Raw genomic sequence first — 23,378 nt, 5'->3', positions numbered from 1 at the left:
CTGTGTAATCTGTGGCTGCTTTGTGGCTATACAGCTGAGTAACATTCACCTTCACTCATGTTTTGTCCAGACAATATACAGCATGTCAATGTTTTGCCCTTTATTTGAAAAGACCCAATGCAGGAATGTACTGTAGTTTTAGAGAAAAAAACATTTTCCTGATCAGCCTCTTATAGTGAAAAGGAATGATGACAAAGTGACATTTTTTACTCAGATGCATAAGCATCATGCAATCTGCGCTTGTCTCAAACACATAACACTGTGCAAACTCTCTCCAGCCCATCATCATCATTAATGCAAAAACCGTTACCACCATTCAGACCTCCTGAGTAAATGGTAAAATGATGAATTATTAAACATAGTTATAAAACTAAACAGGGGTCAAGCAATTTTTTTGTATGAATAATGCAGTTTTAGGAGCAAACTTGCACAACCTAGAGAGGCCATTCTCTGAACTTCTGTTATTCTGTCTTTATTGCTCCTTGAGCAACTGAAAACATAATTAATGATTGGGAATTTGCATGTTCTACTGCACAAAAAAAGACAAAAACAAAAAAAACACAAATTGACAAAGAATCATTGGAGATAACACTTTTAAAAAGTTTTAATCTCTTTAATGATATTGACAAAAAATAACAGGAAAGTACTGTGTCCATGTGGAAAGTATTCATTAAATTAAGGTGAATCCAGCAAATGAAAAGTCATATATGTTACTTTAATTTGATCATGTCTTGTCTTGTGCAATGATTTGTCTAGAGCTGTATATAGTGTATGCATTTCTTTAACATAATATATATTTTTACAATTTATAAACAAGAATACTAATAAGATTGTGATAATCTACATGTTAAGCCCCTAACATAACCAACAAATCATTAAAATAATCCTTATTATGTAATATTAGATAATATATTTTGGAGGAGGGTCGTATGCTTCTTCATAGAGGCCTTAATATAATCTATTTAAAACTTTAATGATTCATATAATTTTATTTTTACTTTACATAATAAAATATAGTGTACACAAGGCAAGATTTTTTTCTACAGCAGTTCACATTGGTTGTAAAACCCATGTCTCTTATGTATGGCTTTGAAATTAATAATCAGAACAAAATAACAACAGTTCATTTGTTGAGCAGTGTTTTCAGTGAGTGAGTTAGTGAGTTTATAATAGCAGACATGGTGGCTGAGTGATGTGTCAATGCATTCACACTTTGATCATTGGGGGAGCTTCCTGAGGCCGCCTCTGCAGCTTTCAGCAGACACACATAGTTCATGACGACCTCATCCACCTTGGCTACCACCTCGCGCCGCTCGCTCTCGGTGCTCAGACCTTCCACTAGTGACATGCAGGCTTGCGTTAGACAGCAGAGTGTGTGGAAGCTGTGCGTCAGAGTGAGCAGTAACTCCTCCGGACTGCTGTACTCCTCGGCCATCTGACTGCAGGCGCCGCTCAGCACTTTGGCCTGCATGAAAAGGAGCTGGGAGATTGTCTCCATGTCAGCCCTGTTGACCTTTGGCTTCTCACCTTTGGACAAATGGCCCACACTGGAACGCACCACGCTGATCATCTCTAAGGCATCCTTCCGTGCGAGTGCGAACCCTGTGTGAAGGCTGTAGGTTTTTCCCTTCATTGAATTTACACGATCTAACCTTGCCTCAAGGCTCATGTCCTTTCTAGCGGCGACCATGTTACTCTGCCTAGCTTTCAAGGCCGTGTTTTCCTCGCCACTGAAGCCGACAGAGAACAGACGCTGTGAGGGCTTCCCTTTTTCATTATTATCACCATCAGTGTTTTTCTTTCTCCGTAGGAAGCAGTGACTGAACGGCCCATGGCACCTCCACGCACCTGTATCCAGCCTTGGCACTGTTGACAGTGGCAGCAATGAGGCTCCTATAGACAGCCCTCTACGTGATGAATTAGAGGCGACTGAACCCTGGGACAAACTCTTGGGCAAGGTTTTGGCAGAGAATATCCTCTGTAATTTTGGGGGATCTTGAGACTGTGAATTCTGACCACCACTCTTCCCTGTAAGTGTGACTTTGGTCTTCCCTAACAGTGCCTCTAAGCTCCTGGAACCTGGCATTATGGTGCTCCAGCTCCTCCTGAGCATCCGAACCCTGCATGGCTTCCTGAGGCTGCCTGTCATGGGGTCACAAGAAAATCCGCTTGAAGGGAAAACCAGAGTGTGTGGTTTGGGCTCAGGGCTGGCCTGTGTAAGCCTGCTGGGCTCTGTGCTACTTTGTAATGATGATGGTGACATGGTTGTGGTGGTGGTACTGTTCTCATTACAGAGAGCTAAAGATGACTCTTCCCCAACCTTCTTCAGCTGTGTGCAAGCTACACTAGGGGTAGTAGGAAAACAAAGAGAACTGTTAAGCATCTACCTGACAACACATATTCATCTGTAATAAAATGTTTGCGTTCATTAGTTTCTTACTGTATACATAAATCTTAAATGGAAAATGCCTCTGAATTCACATACTAGTTAAAAAGGGATACCTTCGTTCCTGAAGGATTAAATTGATGAAAAGAGCAAAAGTGACATATAAACGAATAGTTGAACTTTTTTGGAAATAGGCATATTGGCTTTCTTGCTGAAAGTTAAATGAGAGGATCAATATCACTCTCATGTGTCTGTTCAATATGAAGCTGGAGCCAGCAGCCAGTTAGCTTAGCAAAAGGACTGGTAAAAAGGCAATATCTACCTACCAGCACCTCTAAAGCTTGTTAATTAACAGGTTATATCTTTGGTATATCTGGTTTTAGGGGAAGTCATGTGCAGCACTATTTCTTACCTGTCACCTCATGGTAACAACATGACTCTAGGAGGTCACTTTGCCGGGCGTGCAATAAAACCACGTCTTGCGTTTTTTCACTTCCCCATTTTTCCGGTCTTTATGCTAAGCTAAGCTAAGCAGCTGCTGCCTCCAGTTTCAGTCTGAATGGACAGACATGGTAGTGGCATCGATTGTCTCATCTAACTCAAGAATCAAGAAAGTGATTAAATGCATTTCCCAAAATGAAAGCTGGTCATTGCAGGTAAATAAGGACAGGGATATATTTAAAAGGGCTGTTCAGACAGATTATAAACACATATTTTCTCACTTACCTCTAGTGGTACCTAGCCATGCAGATAGTTCTGATTTTATTTGCCCAGGTTTTGAGATACCTTTCTGGCTCCATCATAATACAGTGGAGGTGATTTGTTTGTGGTGCTCACAGCAGGAAAATTATCATTAAAAAAATCTATTTCTACATCTACCTGTTATAACATGTCCCCAAATATTCAATAGAATGTGCTGTGTGGACAGTTTGCAAAGGGAATAGTTTCTCAGCAGAAAGTAGTTCCAATGAAAACATTTCACAGTTAGGCCTTGGGGACTGTCAGTATTTCTGAAAAGATATTTTGGTCTTGGATTTTTAAAATTGTGTGCACTGCAAACAAAACACAAAACTGAATCACTTCCATTGTATTGTCGTGGAGGTAGAAATCTCAGAGACAGATATCTCAAAACCCAGGCAAATGAAACCAAATGTATTTGTTGTAATGTTTATAATTTGTGTGAACTAACCCTTTAAAATATATTCCTACCCTTACTTGCCAGCAACGCATGGCTTTTTCAAATGCCACATTTGTCCCTTTTATCTACTTACACAGACACAGATTACCGGGAGCACCCTCCTGTTTAGTTTTACCTGTGGTTTCTTTTATCTTGGGCATTCTGTGACTGCCATCCCGTGTAATTCCGAACCCAGGCTCAGCGCTGGTAGCTGCATGGATCTTCCTCAGTAGGGTGGGGTCCATGGGGTGACTTGCCTTCCCTTGGCCTGGGGGCCCGTAAGCCTTCTCCTCAGCAGTCACATAATTCAGCCCCTTGAGGGAGGACTCTGACAGTACATGCATATTGTCTGTGGCACAAAGGGGAGAATCCATGGGAGTGACACAGCTGCTGCTGCCTGTGCTACAACCAGCGTCTATAGAGGAACACTGTGAACTTTGGAGAGAATGAACTCCTTCGCTCTGTATTGATGACATCCGCTTGCTCACATGGTAATCGTATAACCGTGCAACGTCTTGCTCTGACGCCGGAATCTTCATTTGCTGCTGCTCATTATCCTGTGCAGAGACATCTCCTTTGGACGGGGAGCGGAGATGGGCATTAAGTGGTTGGCTTCTTTCATCTGAGTCCTGTTTCTCTCCCTTTACTGTCAGCCTCTCTGCGTGGGAAGCCTGTGACTCATTCACACATTCTGGAGCGAGATTCTCTGCCATTTTGTTTCCGGGCACTCTCTGCTGCCATTTTTGATGCCTGTCTTTAAAGTGAGTTCGCCCCAGATCAAGTTGATTCATGTAATAGGAATCCCTCACAGTGAAGGCATTATACTTTCCAACAAGATGAAGGGGCTCATCTTTAGCTGAGTCTTGAGCGATCACGTGGGCTCTATCAGAGGACTCACAGTTATCTCGTTGGATTCTGCTCTCTGCCTCCCTCTGTTTTCCTCTCTGCCTGCTCATCATTGAGCCCATGTGCATCTTAGTGAAGTATTCACTAACTGATTTTATTTCCATTGTCTCTGGCTCCATCTCACCGCCATCTGAGTGAAAAATCTGGGAGGAGGCGACAGCAGATGATTTCGCCTCCTCCTCCTGATGCTCCTGGGGGTTGTACTGCATGGCTCCTGCTCCACCATCGGTAGGTGCAGTGGCCTCTGTCTTTTCCTCATTCATGGCGTGGTATCCTTCTGTCATGGCTACATGCATCCTCAGGTGGTTGTCTGAGTGTCTCTGAGCGGTGGCCAGCTCTGAGCTCTCTGTCATCTCAGAGGAGTTTGTCTCGTTGCCAGAATCTGAGGACTCAGGACTAAATGCTCGTGATATTTCTACACCTGTGTACCACAGAGAGACAAACAGCTCATTAACAACTTCTTCTGAGGCACAAGGAAAATATCACAGATCATGGAATGAGTCAAATATAGTTATTGTATAAGACAATGTAAGTCAGCAGGTATTTCAGAAAAGGAAACACTGACAATAATAAATCTAAATCGCTGCATAATTACATTATGCATAATAAACATTCCACCTAAAATTAATATCTAATTATAGCATCTATAAAATATTGATAGACAATATTAAAAAACTTGATGTTAGCATGCTGTAGGTGGCTATTTGAAATGATAAATTATGTTTTCAGCTTTTTCTATATTGGCAACAAGCATCTGACATTGTGCAGTATGCAAATGATAAAACATGCAAAATGATAATAACAAAACAACAACAAATCATGACAAAATGAATGATACAGTAATGCACACAAACACTGTTTGTATGCTTCAATGAATGAAGAAATAGACAAATGGAAACATAGAACAAAATGGGCTTTATTGAAAAAAATCAACAACAACAAATCAAAAGTGAATGGCTGGAGCATGTGTGGTGTTAATGAATGAATGTTACAATAGTGTAAGGAGAACCTGCGCTACTCTCTGACTGTGCGGGACTCTGTTCCTCAGATGCAGCGAGGGCCTCGAGTGCCTGTAAAGTGGATACCACCGCATCGTCTAGAGGCTCCCCGTGGCCCTCTGCTCCTTGAGTGGGCACTGAATCTATGAGAGACACTGGGATATCATTGCAGGCCCCCTGGGCCCGAGTCCCGGCCCCCTGCAACTCCTCCTCATCAGAGCTGTCCCTGAAGCCGGGAGGAGGAGCAGCAATGGCCAGGTTAAGAGAGTGCAGCAGCACATCATTGTCCTCCTCGTCATTACCCTCCGGAGGGGGAGGGAGGGAGGTCAAGTCAATGATATCATCGCTGGACCCTGAGAGCGAGAGTAATGTAGGCTTGTCAATGTCACTCATCACCATGTCCTCCTCACAACTGATGTCATCCTCATCCTCTGCATCATCCGTTGTCTCCGCATAGCAGATGTCGTGCAGCAGCGGCTCTTCGATGCACTCAGCAGGACCAAAGATTTTGGTGGAGTATTGATACCCGTCTTCTATGGCATCCATCATCTTATAGTCCTCCTCGAGGCGCCTGTACATGGGGCTGTGATTGTCTAGAATCTCAGGACTTTCATCCATCAGTCTCTGGTAGCCCAGATTTTGGGGGTTTACACTGTCTAAGGGAGGATCTCCAAATATGAAGGAGACCTTTGCACTCCTGGAGGAGTCTTGGGGTTTGGGCCTTGGGACGTTGAGGTAAGTTTGGGTGCAAGGGATTCTGCAGCAATCCACTCTCTCTGCCATGTGCATTGAGTGCTGAGGCTGGTGGATTTCAGTTATGTAGACAGGTTGGCCTTCACATCTCCCGTGGTCGAGGTATTCGCACTCCTGGTCAGAAAAGTCTTGGCTGCATCTCTGGTTGTTTCTGTCTTCGCATGCTTTATGGGGTGTGCTGTATGTACACTCGATGGCCTGGTAGTTCTGCTTTATTCTCGCTGCATGGCCTGCAAAGAGGAACCAAAAAATTAACACAGGGCTATTTAAAACCAAAACTGATGAGTCATCTTGTGATAGTTTTAGACGTACTTGTTTCCATACTGTTTGTGTTTTTGGCCACATTGAAGATGGAGCGCCGAGAGTCCACCAGTAATCTGTAGTAGCCAGCAGTCAAACAGGCCAGATTCATTGCATCAACAGACTCCATTAAGAGAGTGATGGGCTGTGAAAGAGGCAGATAAGCAGATGACAATGACAAAATAAATGGGAGTGCGGGGCTGCAGAATGAGGTTATAATGACTGCTGAACAGACTTAGTGTTGTAGGGTAACACCATGGAAAATATTCATAAAACCAGTCAGCACATGCTTTCATTTTAAAAGGGAAGGTTTGTTAACCTTTACGTCCAGAACATGCAGTTCCACTCTGACCCTGCTGTCATCTTCTGTATACATCTCAATGCGGTTGACATGACTGAAATCAGCCAGAAGTGCCACCAGGTTTGTTTTGGTGTTAATCACGTGACTGATGCCATATTTGGGTCCCACCAGCAAAGTCACTTCTGTGTGCTTCTCGCCTTGCTGTAAAAGGGAAGAGAGAGACAGCACAAATGTTATTTTCTCCTTGCATATTGAACAGTCTATAACATGACATCTTTTTGGCTTCATAAAATTTGAGGTAAAAAGATGATTTCACTCACAATTAGTGTGGATTTAAACACCCGCCCTCCATACAGCCTCAAGTCACTGAGATACTTCAGATAATGGACCTTTGCCTGCAAGGCAGTCAGCTGCAATGGAGAGGGAACAAGTGACACAAGATAAGATACAAGCTGAAATCATTTTAATGAGGTATTCTCAGCAATATGTAATGTGCAAATGAGTTCATGTTAAAAAAAAACAAAAAACACTGCAGCATTGTCTGTTCTCAAAACCACCCAGGAAATATTTTGAAACTTAACCTTCCACTAGATGGTAGTAAAGAGACTTTTCAGATGCTGTGCAAGGCGTCAAGAGATGGAGAGAGAGAGATAGACTTGGTATAGAGAGATAAAGAGAGAGAGAGAGGAATGGGTGACACACTCTACCTTTTTACCAGGCGGCACCAGGTTCTGGTTGGTTTTGAGGATGTGAGTGAGGGCTTTTTTGATGTTCTTCTCTTTCATGCTTGACAGCACTGCAGGGGGCAGGAACAACGCCAGACCCCACTCCTTCCTACGGACACGCAATTCACAAAGATTAGAGAAGGTCACTCAATCACTGTGAAAAACAGTAATTCATCATTCTTGATCGATTCACTTCACCCAGTGGTGGTGCATTGATTAACTGACAGGGTACAATCAGAATCATTAACTAACCAGCAGGGATGTATTGTCTAGCATTGCAGCAGAACAATACTAGTGAGATCATTATTAATTTGTTGTATTCCAGCATTCAAGCCTTACTAGTCTCCTCTACAGCAGCAATATGTCATTAGAAACAACAAAATGGCTCTGTAGTTAGAAGACATGCCATTGATTCCAGCCTACATGGCACAGTGTGAAACCCAATGGACTTACTCAATATACTTGAGGGAAACTTTCTGGGACTGCTTGGTATTGATGGTTAGAATATACATTTGCAGGGCAGCCAGACGGAGGGCTGTGTCGTATTTCAGCTCTGACCCAAATCTCTCCAATACCACATCATTACAGCTCTGGAGGAGTCAGAGAGGAGGGGGGACAGGAGGAGGATACACTTAAGTCACACTCATGATATTCAAGACAACAACACACCTACAGCAACAGGTTGCCACGGCCGACATTAGACTAAAGTCTAGACTAGGTCCTACTTGCAAAGTATTTTCTGCTGCGATTCTTTTAAAATAGAACAAAAATTAAATGTAGTTTCACCATAAACTAGAGGGTACCACTTTATGTGCTAAATGGATCTGCTGATATTCACCTGGACGTAGAGGTACTCAAATGCTACTGCATCTCTCCTTAGCAGGTCAACAGGATCCTTTGGGACAAAAGTGATTCGAAAAAAGCACTTCATCTTGTGTGACCCTGGCCTCTGTGTCACCTAGAACACAATTCAAAAATAAGGAGGGTCCCATTGAGTCAGGAGAATTAACATATTTTTAAAGATATCTCTTTCAGATGAGTAATGACAGTGCATTGCATGCAACATTTAATGTTAACTTTCTACAGGATTGACGTACAATGTCAAATCATGAAGTCTGTCATAGTTATTACAATGATCATAGTGATTGAAGGAATAGTTTGACATTTTAGGAAGTATGCTTATCTGCTTTCTTGCTGAAAGTCAGATGAGAAGATTGATTTGTCTAATATGAAGCTGGAGCTAGCAGCTGGAGGCTAGTTTAGCTTAGCATAAAGACTGAAAGCAGGGAGAATCAGCTAGCCTGGCTCTGTCCAAAGATAACAAAATCTGCCTACAGCATGCCTAAAGCTTATCAATTAACATGTTATATCTCATTTGTTTTATCTGTGCAAAAACTGAAGTGTAAAAAGAAGTTTGGGCTTTTTTAGTGGACTATTTCTTGGCCAGGAACAGTGACTTCATGGATTGTTGTTGTCAAGGCAACCAGCAAAGCCTCCAGGAAGTTAGCCAAGAAATAGTCTAACTCATAACTCCCTGTAAAACCACAAATTATGATTTTCACACTTTTATGTTTATGCGTTTATGTTATGTTTAAGCCAATGTTATCCTGGCTTCAGCCTTTTTGATTAAATGGACAGATAAGAGAGTGGTATCAATCTTCTCATCTAACTCTCAGCAAGAAATCAAATAAGTGCATTTCCAAAAATGTTGAACTGTTTATTTAACATTTTTCATGTACAACTGGTTGTACTGATAAAAAGAGGGGTATCAAATCTATTATTCAACGGCCCTTTTCCTGTTGAGTAGTTGAGTAGCACTGAAGAGAGGTGTCTCACCTGAGTTAGCATCTCCTGCTCATGCAGGAGCATGAGTTTGCTGGCAGATCCTTCAGCTCTTTGCTCCAGCATCAGAGAAAAGTGTTCAATGCTCTTAATGGATAGCTTCTCTTGCAGGGTCAAGATGACATCCTTTCACAAAGACATAGTCATGGTTAATACAACTTGAGAACCATGCAGATGCAGCAGCCTGCTTACGCAAACATCATAACCATAAATCATATTAACAGTTGAACAAATACAAAACAAGACCACTACTGTACATATAATCAGAATTTTAACTGCAATAGAAATAAACAAAGATAATTTGAATTTCTGACCAAGTTCTCCCTGCTCCACAGCTAAGTTCAAACTACTCTTTGTGTCAATCATAATTTATGTTCAGATGAGGTTCTGAAGGCTATAGTGAAATGAAGAGTTTGCACATTATAACGTACAGTGCAACTGTGACTAACATTCAACATTTAAACTGTACATCACTTAAGATTACGCAACTGCATTTCATAGTGAAGCAAAGTTCTTTTCAGCACCTACCTTAATGGATGTGTTGCTGTCAAATCTAAATGATTTAGTCTGCCCGTTCTCCAGGTACACCTTCAGAACATTTGGCATAAAAAGAAGGGAGTTGTCCTTCACAGTTTCCTGAGGACAGAATGAAAAAACATTTGATCAACAAATCTCACTTTTTCTAACTTCAAGTTGTTTATGTACAGTCGTTAAAATGCATCAGTGGGAGTTGGGGTAGAAAAATTTCTAATTAAAAGACCGCTGGGAGGAAAAGATTGCACATTCAAGGACTCACTATGGAAGTGACTGAAGATTAAAGGAACAGATCTACATTTTGGGAAATACGTGTATTTGTTGTCTCCCTAAGATGAGAAGATTGATACCACTTTCATATTTGTCTGGTAAATAAGATGCTACATCTCAGAGATGGTTAACTTAGCTTAACATAAAGCCTGGAAATGGGGGGAAACAGCTAGCCTGGCTCTGTCCAAAGGTAGCAAAATCTGACTACCAACATCTCTAAAGCTCACTAATTAACATGTTATATCTCACAATACATCTTACTCACATCTCATCTCACATCTTACAATTTGGATTTTATACAGACTAAAAAACAATATATAAAGTGTTATTGAGCTTTAGATGTGCTGGTAGGCAGATGTTTTACCTTTGGACAGACCCTGGCTAGCTGTTTCCCCCTGTTTCAAGTCTTTATGGTAAGCTTAGTTAACTGTCTCTTAGTTAGTAGTCTATTTAACAAATAGATACGGCATGAGAGTAATATTGATCTTCCCATTTAACACTCAGTAAAAAAGCACAAAGCAAATGTCAGGCTATGTCTTTAAACATGTACATGACATTTAATTTATTTTCCATTGAGCACACATAGTAGTGAAAGTACAGTTTTACAATGTAAAACACTAATGCATCTCCCTTAAGAATCACTTTCTGTCTGATATTCTCCTTACTTTGTAGGTGCTCTCTCAAAAAAAAACTTTTCTCTCAGTGACACATCTGACAAATCAGGGGAGCTTTCTGTGAGTGTCACCCTTTTTCTGTCAATCATACCCACATGCTCTCTGTTTCATCCCAGTGATGGTACAGTGATGAAAAGAAAGAAGAAGAGGAGGTGTGTTTTTTTTAATCATGCATGTCTTCATGGTACAGTTGATTTCTTATATTTTCATCTTATATTAGCTTATCTTCTCAGCCTACTGCTATTGTTTTCTGTTAAGAGCCTTGATGTGAACTGAATGAATCGGTGTCCAATATGACTTACAGGGACCTGGCCATTGATGATGACCTCTTCAGCGAAGCGGACTTTAACAGGATTAGTCTTTAACTTCGCCTTTTTGGCTGCACTGATGAATGCCGATTTCGGTGACTTTTGGAGGGAAAGACGGAAAAAACAACAAAAGGATAATCAGTTCCTTCAGAGATGAGTCATATTTTTTTATCAGCTCCACAGAATTCAAGAACATGTACACTTATTGAAACACAACAACCTCCCATTTCTCCGCTCTGTGCTGATGCAATTAAGGCGGCTCTCTGTAAGGGCATAAGAGGGAGGACACCCTTGCTGCCGGTGTGTCATTGAGGCTGCCTGGTAAACGGAAGCAATTACAGGCTGGATTATAAGAACTGCTTGGTCCTCTGAGTATTATGGGGTACTAAACCCATGTTTTTTCTGCAAATCAAATCCTTATTCAAGTTTAGCCACTTGTTAAGTGGCTGTTTTTAAAAAACTCCAATAATTAATTTAAATGCATGGTGAATGGATGTATTTAGACATTATACTTTCAAGTTTTAGGAAATGTTGCATGGTATAAAGCACTATAATTACTGTCACGGTGTATAGAGAATTATCAGACTTCATCATCATTTCAATCCTGCCGCAAAAAAAAAACAAAAAACATATATGTTATATGATTTGGTCTATTTTTGGTGGGAAATCAAGCATAATTCAATTTTCACTGACTTCTTATGTGAACTGTAAACAAAGGCCGAATATATGCTCCTGGCACTGTGTTCACTGCCATCTGGTGCTGCGTGACTAGTAAATGTTGATGTAGCAGCTTTATCTGAGGTCTTGCAAGGATCTGACGCTACAACATGAGAAGGCTTGGAAAGACTGCAGCAATTCGACTCCCTTTGAGTTAGCTGGGCTCTTAAAGTCAGATATGACACTACTGATACAGTGCCAGCACAAACATACGGCAAGATTAATGACTTTCATAGATTCAACAAAATAATCAGCTCCAAACACACAGACAGCCTGATGGAATGTACTCGATTTCATTCATAGTGAAACTTACTGGGTACGGCTGAACAACAGTCAACAATATGGACTCCTTGCAGCTCCTGCAGGAAAAAGCATACACAATACCTAAACATTTTTAATAAGATGTACATGTTAATGAAATGTTTAAACAAACAAACAAAAAAAAAACCCATTGGGATTAAGGGAAATCTAGAAATATTTCAGTCGTCTTGGAACCGAATATTGTTATTTCTGAGACATCATGGTGGAAGGCAGCAGGAGGAACATTGTGTCCCAGGGATGCTCCTGGCAGCCCTGTCTTTCCTGCAGAGACAGAGCCCATTCAAGGCAACAGGAGTTGTGAAGGAGTAGCCACATGGGCACTTTTCCCTGTACTAATCTACTGTTCACAGACTGCAGCACAGGTCACACAAGGACCAAACTCTCACAGTCAGTCACTCAGCTGTGTCAGTGATATGAATCTAATTAGACGCAAGATGCAATCATGGTGCACGGAGCAGGTGGCTACGAGAATATACCATTTCTATCCAGCTAAAATATTTGGATATATAGCACTTGAAAAGAAAATACAGAATACTGTATGAACTAATTCCTGTCCTTTCTTATTCAGGATAGAAAGCTGCAGTATTTTTGTAAATCTGTGGCCATCTATTGTACAATAAACTGAGATTTAAAAAGGTAGTTTAATTATTTTATAGTTTCGATTAGATCACATTGTACAAAGGTGAAGTAAAGTGCCTATAAAACATATTCACCTCCCTTGCAGATCTTGTTGTTTTACAGCACTAAATTATAATGGATTTAATGTCTTTTTTGACAGTGAATTTTCTTGTTTCCATCCCCTGACTTGAGCTTCTGCTTTGGAGTGTTCCTTTGTCATTATGGAGTAGGTTTTGCTACGATGCTGACAATCAATTGAAACAGGTGATCTCCATTTACCTAATTATGTGACTTCTAAAACTAATTGGCTGCAATAGTGATGATTTTGGTGTCCCCTATTAAAGGGAATGAATACTTATCTAAACATTTTGTAATCTGTAATTACTTTAAATCACTTTGTAGAGATCTGTTTTCACTTTGACATTAAAAAATATTCTTCTGAAGTGTCAAAAACAACATTAAATCTTCCTTGATTCAGTATTGTAAGACAATAAATCACGAAACCTTCCGAGAAGGTTGAATACTTTTAATAGGCATTGTACAATTATCAACAACAGGTTTAGCAGCAGGCAAATGGCATCTCACCTTAGTGTGTTGTCATACCTGACAAGGTCAATTACCCTCTCCCTGGGTGCTGAACTGACTGGCTCATCATTAATCATGATGATCTCGTCCCCCGGGATCAGCTTGCCTTCTGATGGACCCCCTGCCAACACACCAAGCAAGACTTAAGTGGTACAAACTACTCACAGGCATACCATTTTTCTTAATTTTCTTGGTTTCATGTGTTGTGGCTTAAGGCTCTAATGAATGCTTACTCACTGAGCGCTGTTATAATCAATGAATCATCGACGTAAACTACAGCCTGAGTGGGTTTTCCTTTTTCTTTTCTGGCTACATTTTTAGAAGGATTTCATCTCCTTCAGGGAATGTGTTGATAATGGCCATGGATTGTATGAGTCACTGTTGTATTAAAGCTCACTGTACAGCTGGGTCACTTTACCTGGTGTGACTGAGCGGACCACCACAGGTTTCTCACTGCCTGCCACAAAGCCAAAGCCAAGCACTGGGTCTCGTCTCATCTCCACCTTCCGGGGCGCTGGTGGCACAAACTTGTCTCCGTCCAGGCGAACTTCCTCCAGGGAGCTGCTCTGGGAGATGTGGCTGTGACAATGATAAACATGGATATTTCCTGTTTTTGTCATCATGTTTATTCTAAAGCACTGTTTTTGTTCTGTCTCAAATGTCAAATATTATTGTACTCTTTCAGAAATTTCAATGTTATAATAACTTGAAAATGGAAATGTAAGGCACATTCTAAGGGACTTATCTTTTCAGTATTGAAAACAAATTCGGTCACTACACTATTAAATCAAAGAGGCATATAGATAGATAGATAGTTTTCCTTGTGACTAAATCCCAAAAATGTTTTAAGACAGGATGCCACATATTGTTTTGAAATATGAAACTGGTGTAATGCTGTGAAAATAGAGCATGTGGGTAATGGTAATCAATCTCCAACATTGTATTCTCACATTGCAGATATCCACAGTGTGATTTGCCAAGAGGCAGTTACTGTTTTTTGTAGTAATCACACTGTTATGTGTTACAGGACTGGCTTTTACCTTGCCATACTAATAAAAATACAGGACAGATATAATGTTGAGTGTTATGTTGAGTGTTGAGTGTCATTGTTGATATCTCCTGACTGTCTGAGTTTGAGATTTGCTGTCTCTATGGGTATAGGATTCATGCCATCCTTACAGTAAAATTGAACCTTATTTGAACCTTTACTCCAGTTACCCTGATCAATACATTTTCCATCATCCTTGCGACACAGTTATTCTTCCGTTTGGCTTCTTGAGTTCAAAAACATGCACATACCGCATATAGCTTCCACATATTGCGATCAGAGTTTTACAGTGTTTCTCTCCTCTCCCTGCAAAACCAGCAGCAGCTCTGTATGGTGCCAACAGTGTTGGTTAATTAAAGCTGTGGGCCTGGGCAGACAGTGTGTAATTCACAGTTATTCTTGACACATGTTCTATTCACCACTAAATACTAACAATTAATCTTTCATGGCACAGAGACACAGTGCGATCTGTCAATCGCAATCCCAATACTACTGTATGAAAAGACAACAAAAACAAATGCAACAAGATGTTCAAAGCTCAGTGAATGTCAGCTCATATTCGAGGAGGATTTAACATCTCTTTCTCAGAGCTGTAGAGCAGAAAAAACCCAGAGCATGTGATCTGCAATTAGGACATAAAGTGCAGCTGATGAATGGATAACAAACGATAACAGAAGGTGAAAATTATATTAGTTTTTTCAACATGTATGTTTTTTTTTGTTGTAATATCAGTCCTGAACTAGAAGTGGACCCAATTTCTATGATGCTCTTACATTCACCTTTTATAGAGAACTGAGAACTTGTATGTCCGTAACAGACATAGTCCTTAAATTATCTTTGATCCAAAAGAAAAGAAAAAAATAATGAAAGACAAAGTAAGATAAATATTCCAGCAAGACTATTAAGATTGACTTTACGAGCCAATTATGGTATAACAAGGCCTTTATTGTTTAGAGTGGGGTTAACAGGTCTACAGCACATATTAACACAACATTAACCTGCTAACAATGAGTGGAGGCACACTTCCTTCTGTGCAGTGAGACATGGTCTGTGGATTATTTTGAGGAACCGGGTCATGGTTTCTGGAACGAGACATTGCTGTTGATATATTTTCTGGGGCTTTGAGCACCACAAGCTGAGTGCCATCCAGTTCCATTGTATTCAAGAGAAGGCAGACATCTCTATGGCCAATATCTCCAAAACTTGGCAACTCACACCAAAACAATCTAGATGGATAATAGCACTACTAAGAGGAAAAATAAGTATTTTTGATTTTGGGGTGAACTGTCCCTTTAAATCTTATTATACAACTTATCAACCAGCACAAAGATGCCTTAAATTAAACATATAGTGAAGATATAATAACGTGATTGGCCCTCTCTTGCCAGCAGGAGAACATTATAAACATTTTGAGTGGTATTTGCTCTAATTTGAAGGAGCTACTACTGTACTACCATCTTGAAGGTTTCTCAAAATTACTGCAAAGCAACTGCTTCAGATTACAAGGATGGTGTTCTTAGCTCTCCGCCCACTCCCTTGTTGTGCTCTGTGTGGAGACACCTTTACAACAATATGACAAAATGCTAACTTGTAATTAGACTACTGCTGTGTATTACTTACATTGCAAAGTAATAAGAAAGCTTTCTGGGAAAGCTTGTCTTTTTTTAACAGTAAAGACTGTGTTCTTTGTGTGATATAAGAATCCAGCAAATATTTTGCAAAAGTTGACCTGCTGGCACACGGATGCCTGAAAGGAGCAATCAAATCTTACATTTGTTTGTAATTAAACAAATGCCCCAAAAGTAATATGCGACTAATTCAATTTAAAACATAATCTGTGCTAATATAATATGTAAGTATTATGCAGAGGCCACACTACATGTATTTGCAATTAATATATTGTCCTCTTTTATTTCCATTAAAAATTACACAGCCCCAAGTCTTCCATTGGTGAGCTCAGTAACACATGTGCAATAAGGTGTAATCAAAAGATAAAAGCAGCGTCTTCTCTCTTTGGATACAAATCATGTTGAAGTAGAGTGCAATGTATACAGTATTTTGATTGTATATCTATACAGTTTTTATGAATAATCTCTTGTTCAGAACCAAATGCTCAGATTGAAAAAAAAATCCAACAAATGAACAAACAAACAAACCACTGTCTCACATAACTTTATATAATAACTGCCTTTAACCCCCTATTATTGACCAGTGGTTGTACTTCTGCAAATATGTAAAGTAATTGTGCTCACTACACCAATATTGTAAAAGTAATTAAAGAACGCTTTTGAAAATGGCTCTTAAAAAGGATAGATTATTTTATATGTTTTAATCACAAAATCTACAATGTCACAAAATGTGTGAGATTTCCCTCACTGAATCATCACAACAACTCACAAAAAGCTCACTCATTTTCTCTCTCTCTCTCTCTGTCTCTCACACACATACCCAAACATTGATTCATTTAAATACATGTACCCATTGTGTCTCACTAAAATGGAGAGAGTATGCACAAAGTATGAACAAAACAGAACAGAAAACAATTGTGAGAGGGTATATAACAGGAATAAGAATAAGTAAAATTCCAAAGCCTTTTAACAATCATTTTGCTTCTCCATTAAAAATTAATTGGTTGATAAAGGTAAACAATCACAGAGTGCTCTGGTTTCACTGCAATGTGGCACAGTGGTATGTGCTGGTGGAAAAGCAGTGGCAGTATGTGCAAAGCCTGCAGTAACAAGACTGAAAAAGTAGGGCTAATTAAAAATAATGAGCAGGGTTGGTTTTGCCTGTACCAGCATGTCAACTGCTGATATCATGAAACTCATCACAATTTAACAAAACTTTACTGAGATCCATCTGCCTCCGCATTAAGAAAATCATATGTATCTGAGGTTATCTTAGGAGAAACACTAGTTTAACAAAGTCCATTTCCATATGCAGAAATAACAACTAACTAAATGTAAAATTTCCTGCATTGAAATTTCTTGCTGAAATTGGACATGAAGTTACATTTCTCTTTAATGAAGGCAGCAGGGAATGTGTTATATCTCTGCACAGGACTGCAAAAAAAAAAAAAAAAAAAAAAAAAAAAGTTGGAATTGGTGAAGGGGACTTATTGTGCTCATTTCGAAGTCCAGGTCTATATTTTTATTCTGGGACTCCACTAGAGTAGCTTTGCATGCATGATTGACAGTTCAAAAAGCTCCTTATTTATCTTATACTGGCCCTTTATGTAGCCCCTCAGCCTTTGTCTCTAACAGGCAGTCTTAGCTCCTGTCTCTTTGAGGTCCCCCTCCTGATGAGCCCACTCTGTTCTGATTGGCCAACTTTTTGGAAGCCTGCTGAGGGGCAGCCATATCAGAGTTGTGTTAAGTTACTGCTGATGAAAACCCAACATTTCCTACTTTACTGCTTCATATTAAAAGATTTTAAATGAGGAAATAACAGAAGACTTTTATTGTGAAGAATTTACAGGAAATGGAAATGTTCCACACCATATTAGCAGAGCTTCATTAGCAGCACTAAAAACCAGTCGACACAACAACATATGGAGATATTTGTAGATATTTGTTCAGCGGATTCATTAGAAATAATGCATGGAGGAATAGTACAAGCAGAAACAGCCACAGTGATGTTGATATTTGATGAAGAGCTGCAGACAACCAGCACACCTCCAACCAGTAAACAACTAATTTTACTTTGCTGTGCTGTGTAATGGAAAAAAACACTTACAGCGTGCCAGCTGGACTTGAGTCATGGCTCGCTGAAACAATGGAAAAATGCCATACTGTTAGTGGAGTCGAGCAGTGAACAGATGACCGTATAAAGAAATCCATCACAAGCTGATGTCAGCTCGTGCTGAAAGTAGAAAAAAATGCTGGAAACTGAGTGGTTTGAAGCTGGTGCTTTTTGCTCACAGGGATTACTTCTACATACGTTAACACATTGGCCATGTTGAATATGAACATTCGACATTTTAACACCACATATATGACTGAAAATAAGGAAAAGCATAATAGGTCCCCTTAACAAATATTACTCTTTAAAAAAAAAAACAAACAGTTACTTCATTATATCAATATGTTTATAATATTCAGGGACTTCGTACATATCTTGTAGGGTTTGACTTTACAGTGAGCTTAACATAGTTTACATTTTTGTATGAAATTTCTAATATGTCTATAACATTTTTAAATAATTCCATGATTTTTCTCTGTTGTGAGTATTCGACTTGTAGCTTGTGAGTTTATCCAAATTTATCTTTATATGATATCATTGTAATATTAAAGGGACTGTCAGTCTGTGCATCATGTCCAGACAGGAAAGAAAATGTGGAATATTTAATAACACACCCACATCTGGATCAACACAGCCAGCCAGGTGGTGTGGACCAGCAAACAGAAGAACGCATGCAAACTAAACACACTAACTGAGACTAGAGGCCAAAATATCAAATGGATTAATTGCTACATTTAAAAATCATTTCTACAACATTGCATCATTTAACAAACTGTTTCCCTAAATATTTGATTATAATGGATCATGCAAGTGCATATTTTTTTCCAGTGGCACAGGCAAGCCTCCATACAACAGGCAGAGACTACTCATGTTTTGTTTATTTCAGTTTTTCCCTCAGCTTCTTAAAATATATAATTATTTATTGTAATGCCTCTTAAAGTGACACCTTTTGTTGTCATATTTATTATCCCAACAATAAAATTAAGAATCTGTTTCATACAGATTTAATACAATGCATACCATACAAAACATTTTGCCATTCTACGACAACTCACAATAATAATTACTACATTGAACACTTTCACTTTAAATTTCTAAATATGTTTCTCTGACACATTTAGTTTGCATTTGTGTATCAGTCTTATCTCTCAAACAACAAACTCAACAGATTGCACAAATCTAAACCATATGGACCTGTGCATTCAGGAAGAGTACTGTGTCCTCCCCAGCATGGCCACCTGCTAAACATGGCTTGCTTCCCATTGTGCAGACAGCCATGCATCTAATGGTCCCTAATCATACCCATTAGCTGCTACTGTAGCTCCACAACACTCTATACAGCAATCAGAAGCCGCAGTGTGAGCTGCACAATTAACAAGATGCACAGAAATGAGCAGCAAAAAAACGCTGGCATGACTATCAATGTACAAAGATTTTATTTTCACTCTTGTTTTCTTAAAGTATATTTTGGACAAAGCTACATAGACTCCAAAGACTGCTTCAACATGGCTCACTTGTTTGGGCTGAGAAGGTTATATTTGTCCTGCCTGTACTCACAGCCTGTATTTATCGGTATATTTTTGCTGTGTCACTCCTCCCTCTGATGGGTCTGAGCACCAACATTGAATTTGCTAAACCAACCAAAGGGAAATCTAGCTTTATTAAATGTGATAAATGCTTTGATGAAATTTGAGACCTGATGGAACCACCATTTTGACATCCTTGTGTACTGTGAAAAGAGATTGCCATTTTGCCTCCTCACGCTTGTCATTAAGAATTAGTTGATCTAACTCATTTGACAAGAACTTAAATCCGTTCTGTTCTGATGATATTGATCCACTCTGTTGAAAATTGTTGCAGCAGTCCCTACACTACATTACATCTCTTAAAGGGGACCTATTATGCTCATTTTCAGGTCTATATTTTTATTCTGGGACTCCACTAGAGTAGCTTTGCATGATTCACAGTTCACAAAAACTCCTTATTTATCTTATACTGGCCTTTTATGTAGCCCCTCAGTTCAGCCTCTGTCTCTAACAGGCAGTCTTAGCTCTTGTCTCTTTAAAACCCCCCTCCTGATGAGCCCATTCTGTTCTGACTGGCCAGCTTCAAGCCTAGTGAAGGGTAGCATATATCAGTCGTGTTAAGTTACTGTTGATGAAAACCCAACATATCCTGCTTTTGCTGCTTCATATTAAAAGCTTTAAATGACAGAATAACTGGAGACTTTCATTGTGAAGTATTTATTGGAAATGAAATGTGTTCATCATCAAATTAGCATAGCCTCATTTGTGGCCACTATTCTTCAATAAAACAGGTTGAGACGACAAGATATGGAGATATTTGGAGCTATTTGTTCAGCGGATCAGTTAGAAATAACACTGGGAGGAATAGTACAAACAGAAACAGCCACAGTGATGATGATGTTTGATGAAGAGCTGCAGACGACCAGCACACCTCCAACAGGTTAACTACTTATTTTACTTTGCCATGCTGTGTAATGGAAAAACACTCACAGCGTGCCAGCTCAACTCGAGTCATGGCTCGGCGTGACTACCCCCAAAGCAATGGAAAAATGCCATAACGTTAGCGGAGTGGAGCAGTGAACTCGCACGCTGTGTGTGGAGCAGCTGACCATATAAATAAATCCATCATGAGCCGACATCAGTTCAGTTTGAAAGTAGAAAAAACGTTGGAAACCAAGCATTCAGAGCAGTCTGAAGCAAGTGCTTTTTGCTCACAGGGATCACTTCTACATATGTTTACCTCATTATTTGAAACTTTGGCCACGTTTAATATGGGCATCTGACATTGTAATATTATATATAAACGACAGAAAATAAGGAAAAGCATAAGAGCTCTCCTTCAAACACTGTGTGTCATACTGTAAATATTAAATAGCTGCTGCTTTATTCATATGTTGCTGTCACGCAGATGAGACATGTGTTCCTTTGAAAAACACAACAATCTAGTATCAGCACCCTGCAGCCCTGACAAACTCAGATGGCCACTGACAGTCATAGAAACGGGCATTTGATTATTCATGAGTCTCCATCAAATTTAGAAAGCTAAAGCTGGAGCCAAAACAGCCCCCATGATCTGCCTCATCCAGACACACTGCATCCAGCACTTTCACTGCTCCTTACTTCTTATATAACTCCACTGACATCACGCTTCTCATGCTATAACCCATGTATGACAAGTGCTAACCTCCTATTCAGTATATCATTCAAATATACATATTTTTTCACAGTAGAGAGGTGCATCTAGAATATAAAAATGACTGTGCTTGGGTATATGTTACAATCCAGTATGATAAATATTCAATGGTAAGGAGTAACAATCTAGTAAATACTTAGAAAAAACTGTTTGAGAGGCTCACAAAGGTTCATTAATATTTTTAGATCTAATATGAATGCATATTGCACATCTCACGTGAGAGAGACCTGCTCAGTCAAATCAACAGAAACAAGCAAGCATATTTGAACATGTGCACACAAACATACAAGAACCAACAAAGAGTTTCTCTTTACCTGCCTGTACAGATATCCAGAAGTGCCAGTTACAAAGGATTAATCATGCTGATAACGCTGTAACCCATGCAGCATCCTCTGAGGAACGTGCAGACCCTCAGATCAAAACAAATCCCTGCACAGGTGAATTTCTTCAGCAGCAGTGTACACACACACACACACACACACACACACACTCTCTCTCTCTCTCAAAAGCCCTCTCCTGCATTTGGGAGACTGCATGAGGAGTATTGTGGGTGTGTGAGAGTGTGAGAGAGAGTGAGAGTAGGCATGGGCAGAGTGTGCGCAGCAGTGGAGGGAACAGAGAATCAGTATTCTGAATGCACAGATGGAGACAGTGACGTGGCTGGAATAATCACAGGTTTGTGAAGCATCTGAAACATCTGGGACAGAGAGAGCTCTCCCTCGGTTTCTCTAAACACAGGGCACTTACTTGATGTAGCAGTCACGCCCTTCTCTATTGGTGCCCATGTCCCATCCATTGGGGGGTCCCTGTGAAGCGCTCCAGGTCCCTGAAGGGGGCGGCCAGCCTGAGGATTTGGTCCTGTGGCTGCAGTGGAAGAAAAGGGGTGAAAAATCAAGCATTGATCAACCTTATATCATAATTTCATAATTGTTTTCATTAAAACCTACTTGCATAACATCTGCAGAAAATATAAACTCTAATAAGTTCAGAGGTGGTTTAGAGTATAACTCTCAATTACTCGGGCTAATCTAACTGCAAGATACTAATCACCACAGAGATATCTGAATCATAATGGAAATAAATGACTTGTGGGCTGAGGCGATTCAACCCAAGTGATAAGGGAACGCCTGATTCCAGCGTGATCAACAATGTTCTATAGTCACAGTTCACTCAGCGAATACAAATCAAATTAATTACGTAAGCTAGACACACAGGCGGAGTTGTCATGCCTCACTCTTGTGCTTTGAGAGGCATGAAATTGGTTTTATTTCTAGATGTCAGCACATCCTTTATAAGAGAAGCCCAGAGGAACTCTCGTATAAAGTACTTATTTGATTTGCTCAATGCCAAGACGACTTGATAAAGTTTAGCGGAGAATACAACCAGCTATAACCATCGTTTACAAAACGATCAATTGTAGCCCACTGTATGAAAGACAGCGCCCATCTAGATCTCAATTTTAGCTGATTTTCTCATTTTACCATCAAAACACAATTCTGCATCAGCCTTTTCCCTGTGCTACAAGTTGGCAGAGTTCAGGTATTCGGAGGAATAATTGGTTAAATGTTTTCATCTGTCTTTTTGTCTGTACCCCTCTTCCTTGTCTTCCCTTTATCTCTGTCTTTGTGTCTGCACATTGGTGACGCTATGAAAGCGGTGGCAGCAAGTTATGTCACTTCAAAGGCTTGTCTGCCGTATAACAGGGCTCTTCGCATTCATTATTCAAAGCCTCTCTTTCTTTCCCTCTAAATGTTTCCCCAGTTACTGTACCGATGATAATAAATTGTGTGCAGCGTGCTTGTATCTGCATGAGCGTTAGTGCGTGTGTGCCCATGAGCATGTATGTCTGTATATGTACACGTGTCCATTTCATGAGATATGACTAAAATATTGATAGCTCATCAGCTTAATTTTGTAAAGCCACTCAGTTAGCAGTTAGCTGTAAAATAATGCAA

At 39.9% G+C, this 23,378-nt stretch overlaps 1 protein-coding gene across 1 annotated transcript; it reads right to left on the bottom strand.

Annotated features, from left to right (window-relative positions):
• Positions 1 to 1,000: 1,000 nt before the first annotated feature.
• On the bottom strand, positions 1,001 to 22,281 carry frmpd4 (FERM and PDZ domain containing 4). The gene is made up of 16 exons (XM_042425593.1): positions 22,171 to 22,281; positions 13,834 to 13,994; positions 13,434 to 13,536; positions 12,205 to 12,250; positions 11,169 to 11,273; positions 9,917 to 10,024; positions 9,383 to 9,514; positions 8,385 to 8,504; positions 8,000 to 8,136; positions 7,529 to 7,655; positions 7,142 to 7,231; positions 6,840 to 7,022; positions 6,533 to 6,665; positions 5,479 to 6,450; positions 3,700 to 4,890; positions 1,001 to 2,340 (listed from the first exon to the last, which is right to left on the bottom strand). The coding sequence occupies exons 1-16, from the start codon at positions 22,206 to 22,208 to the stop codon at positions 1,124 to 1,126; spliced, it is 4,863 nt and encodes a 1,620-aa protein (XP_042281527.1). The 5' UTR covers positions 22,209 to 22,281; the 3' UTR covers positions 1,001 to 1,123.
• Between the last annotated feature and the right edge of the window lie 1,097 nt (positions 22,282 to 23,378).

The sequence above is a fragment of the Thunnus maccoyii genome, chromosome 11 (assembly GCF_910596095.1).
Source record: "Thunnus maccoyii chromosome 11, fThuMac1.1, whole genome shotgun sequence".
Classification (NCBI taxonomy): domain Eukaryota; kingdom Metazoa; phylum Chordata; class Actinopteri; order Scombriformes; family Scombridae; genus Thunnus; species Thunnus maccoyii.
Note: the sequence above shows the minus strand (reverse complement) of the source record. Positions and strands in the feature narration are given on the sequence as shown.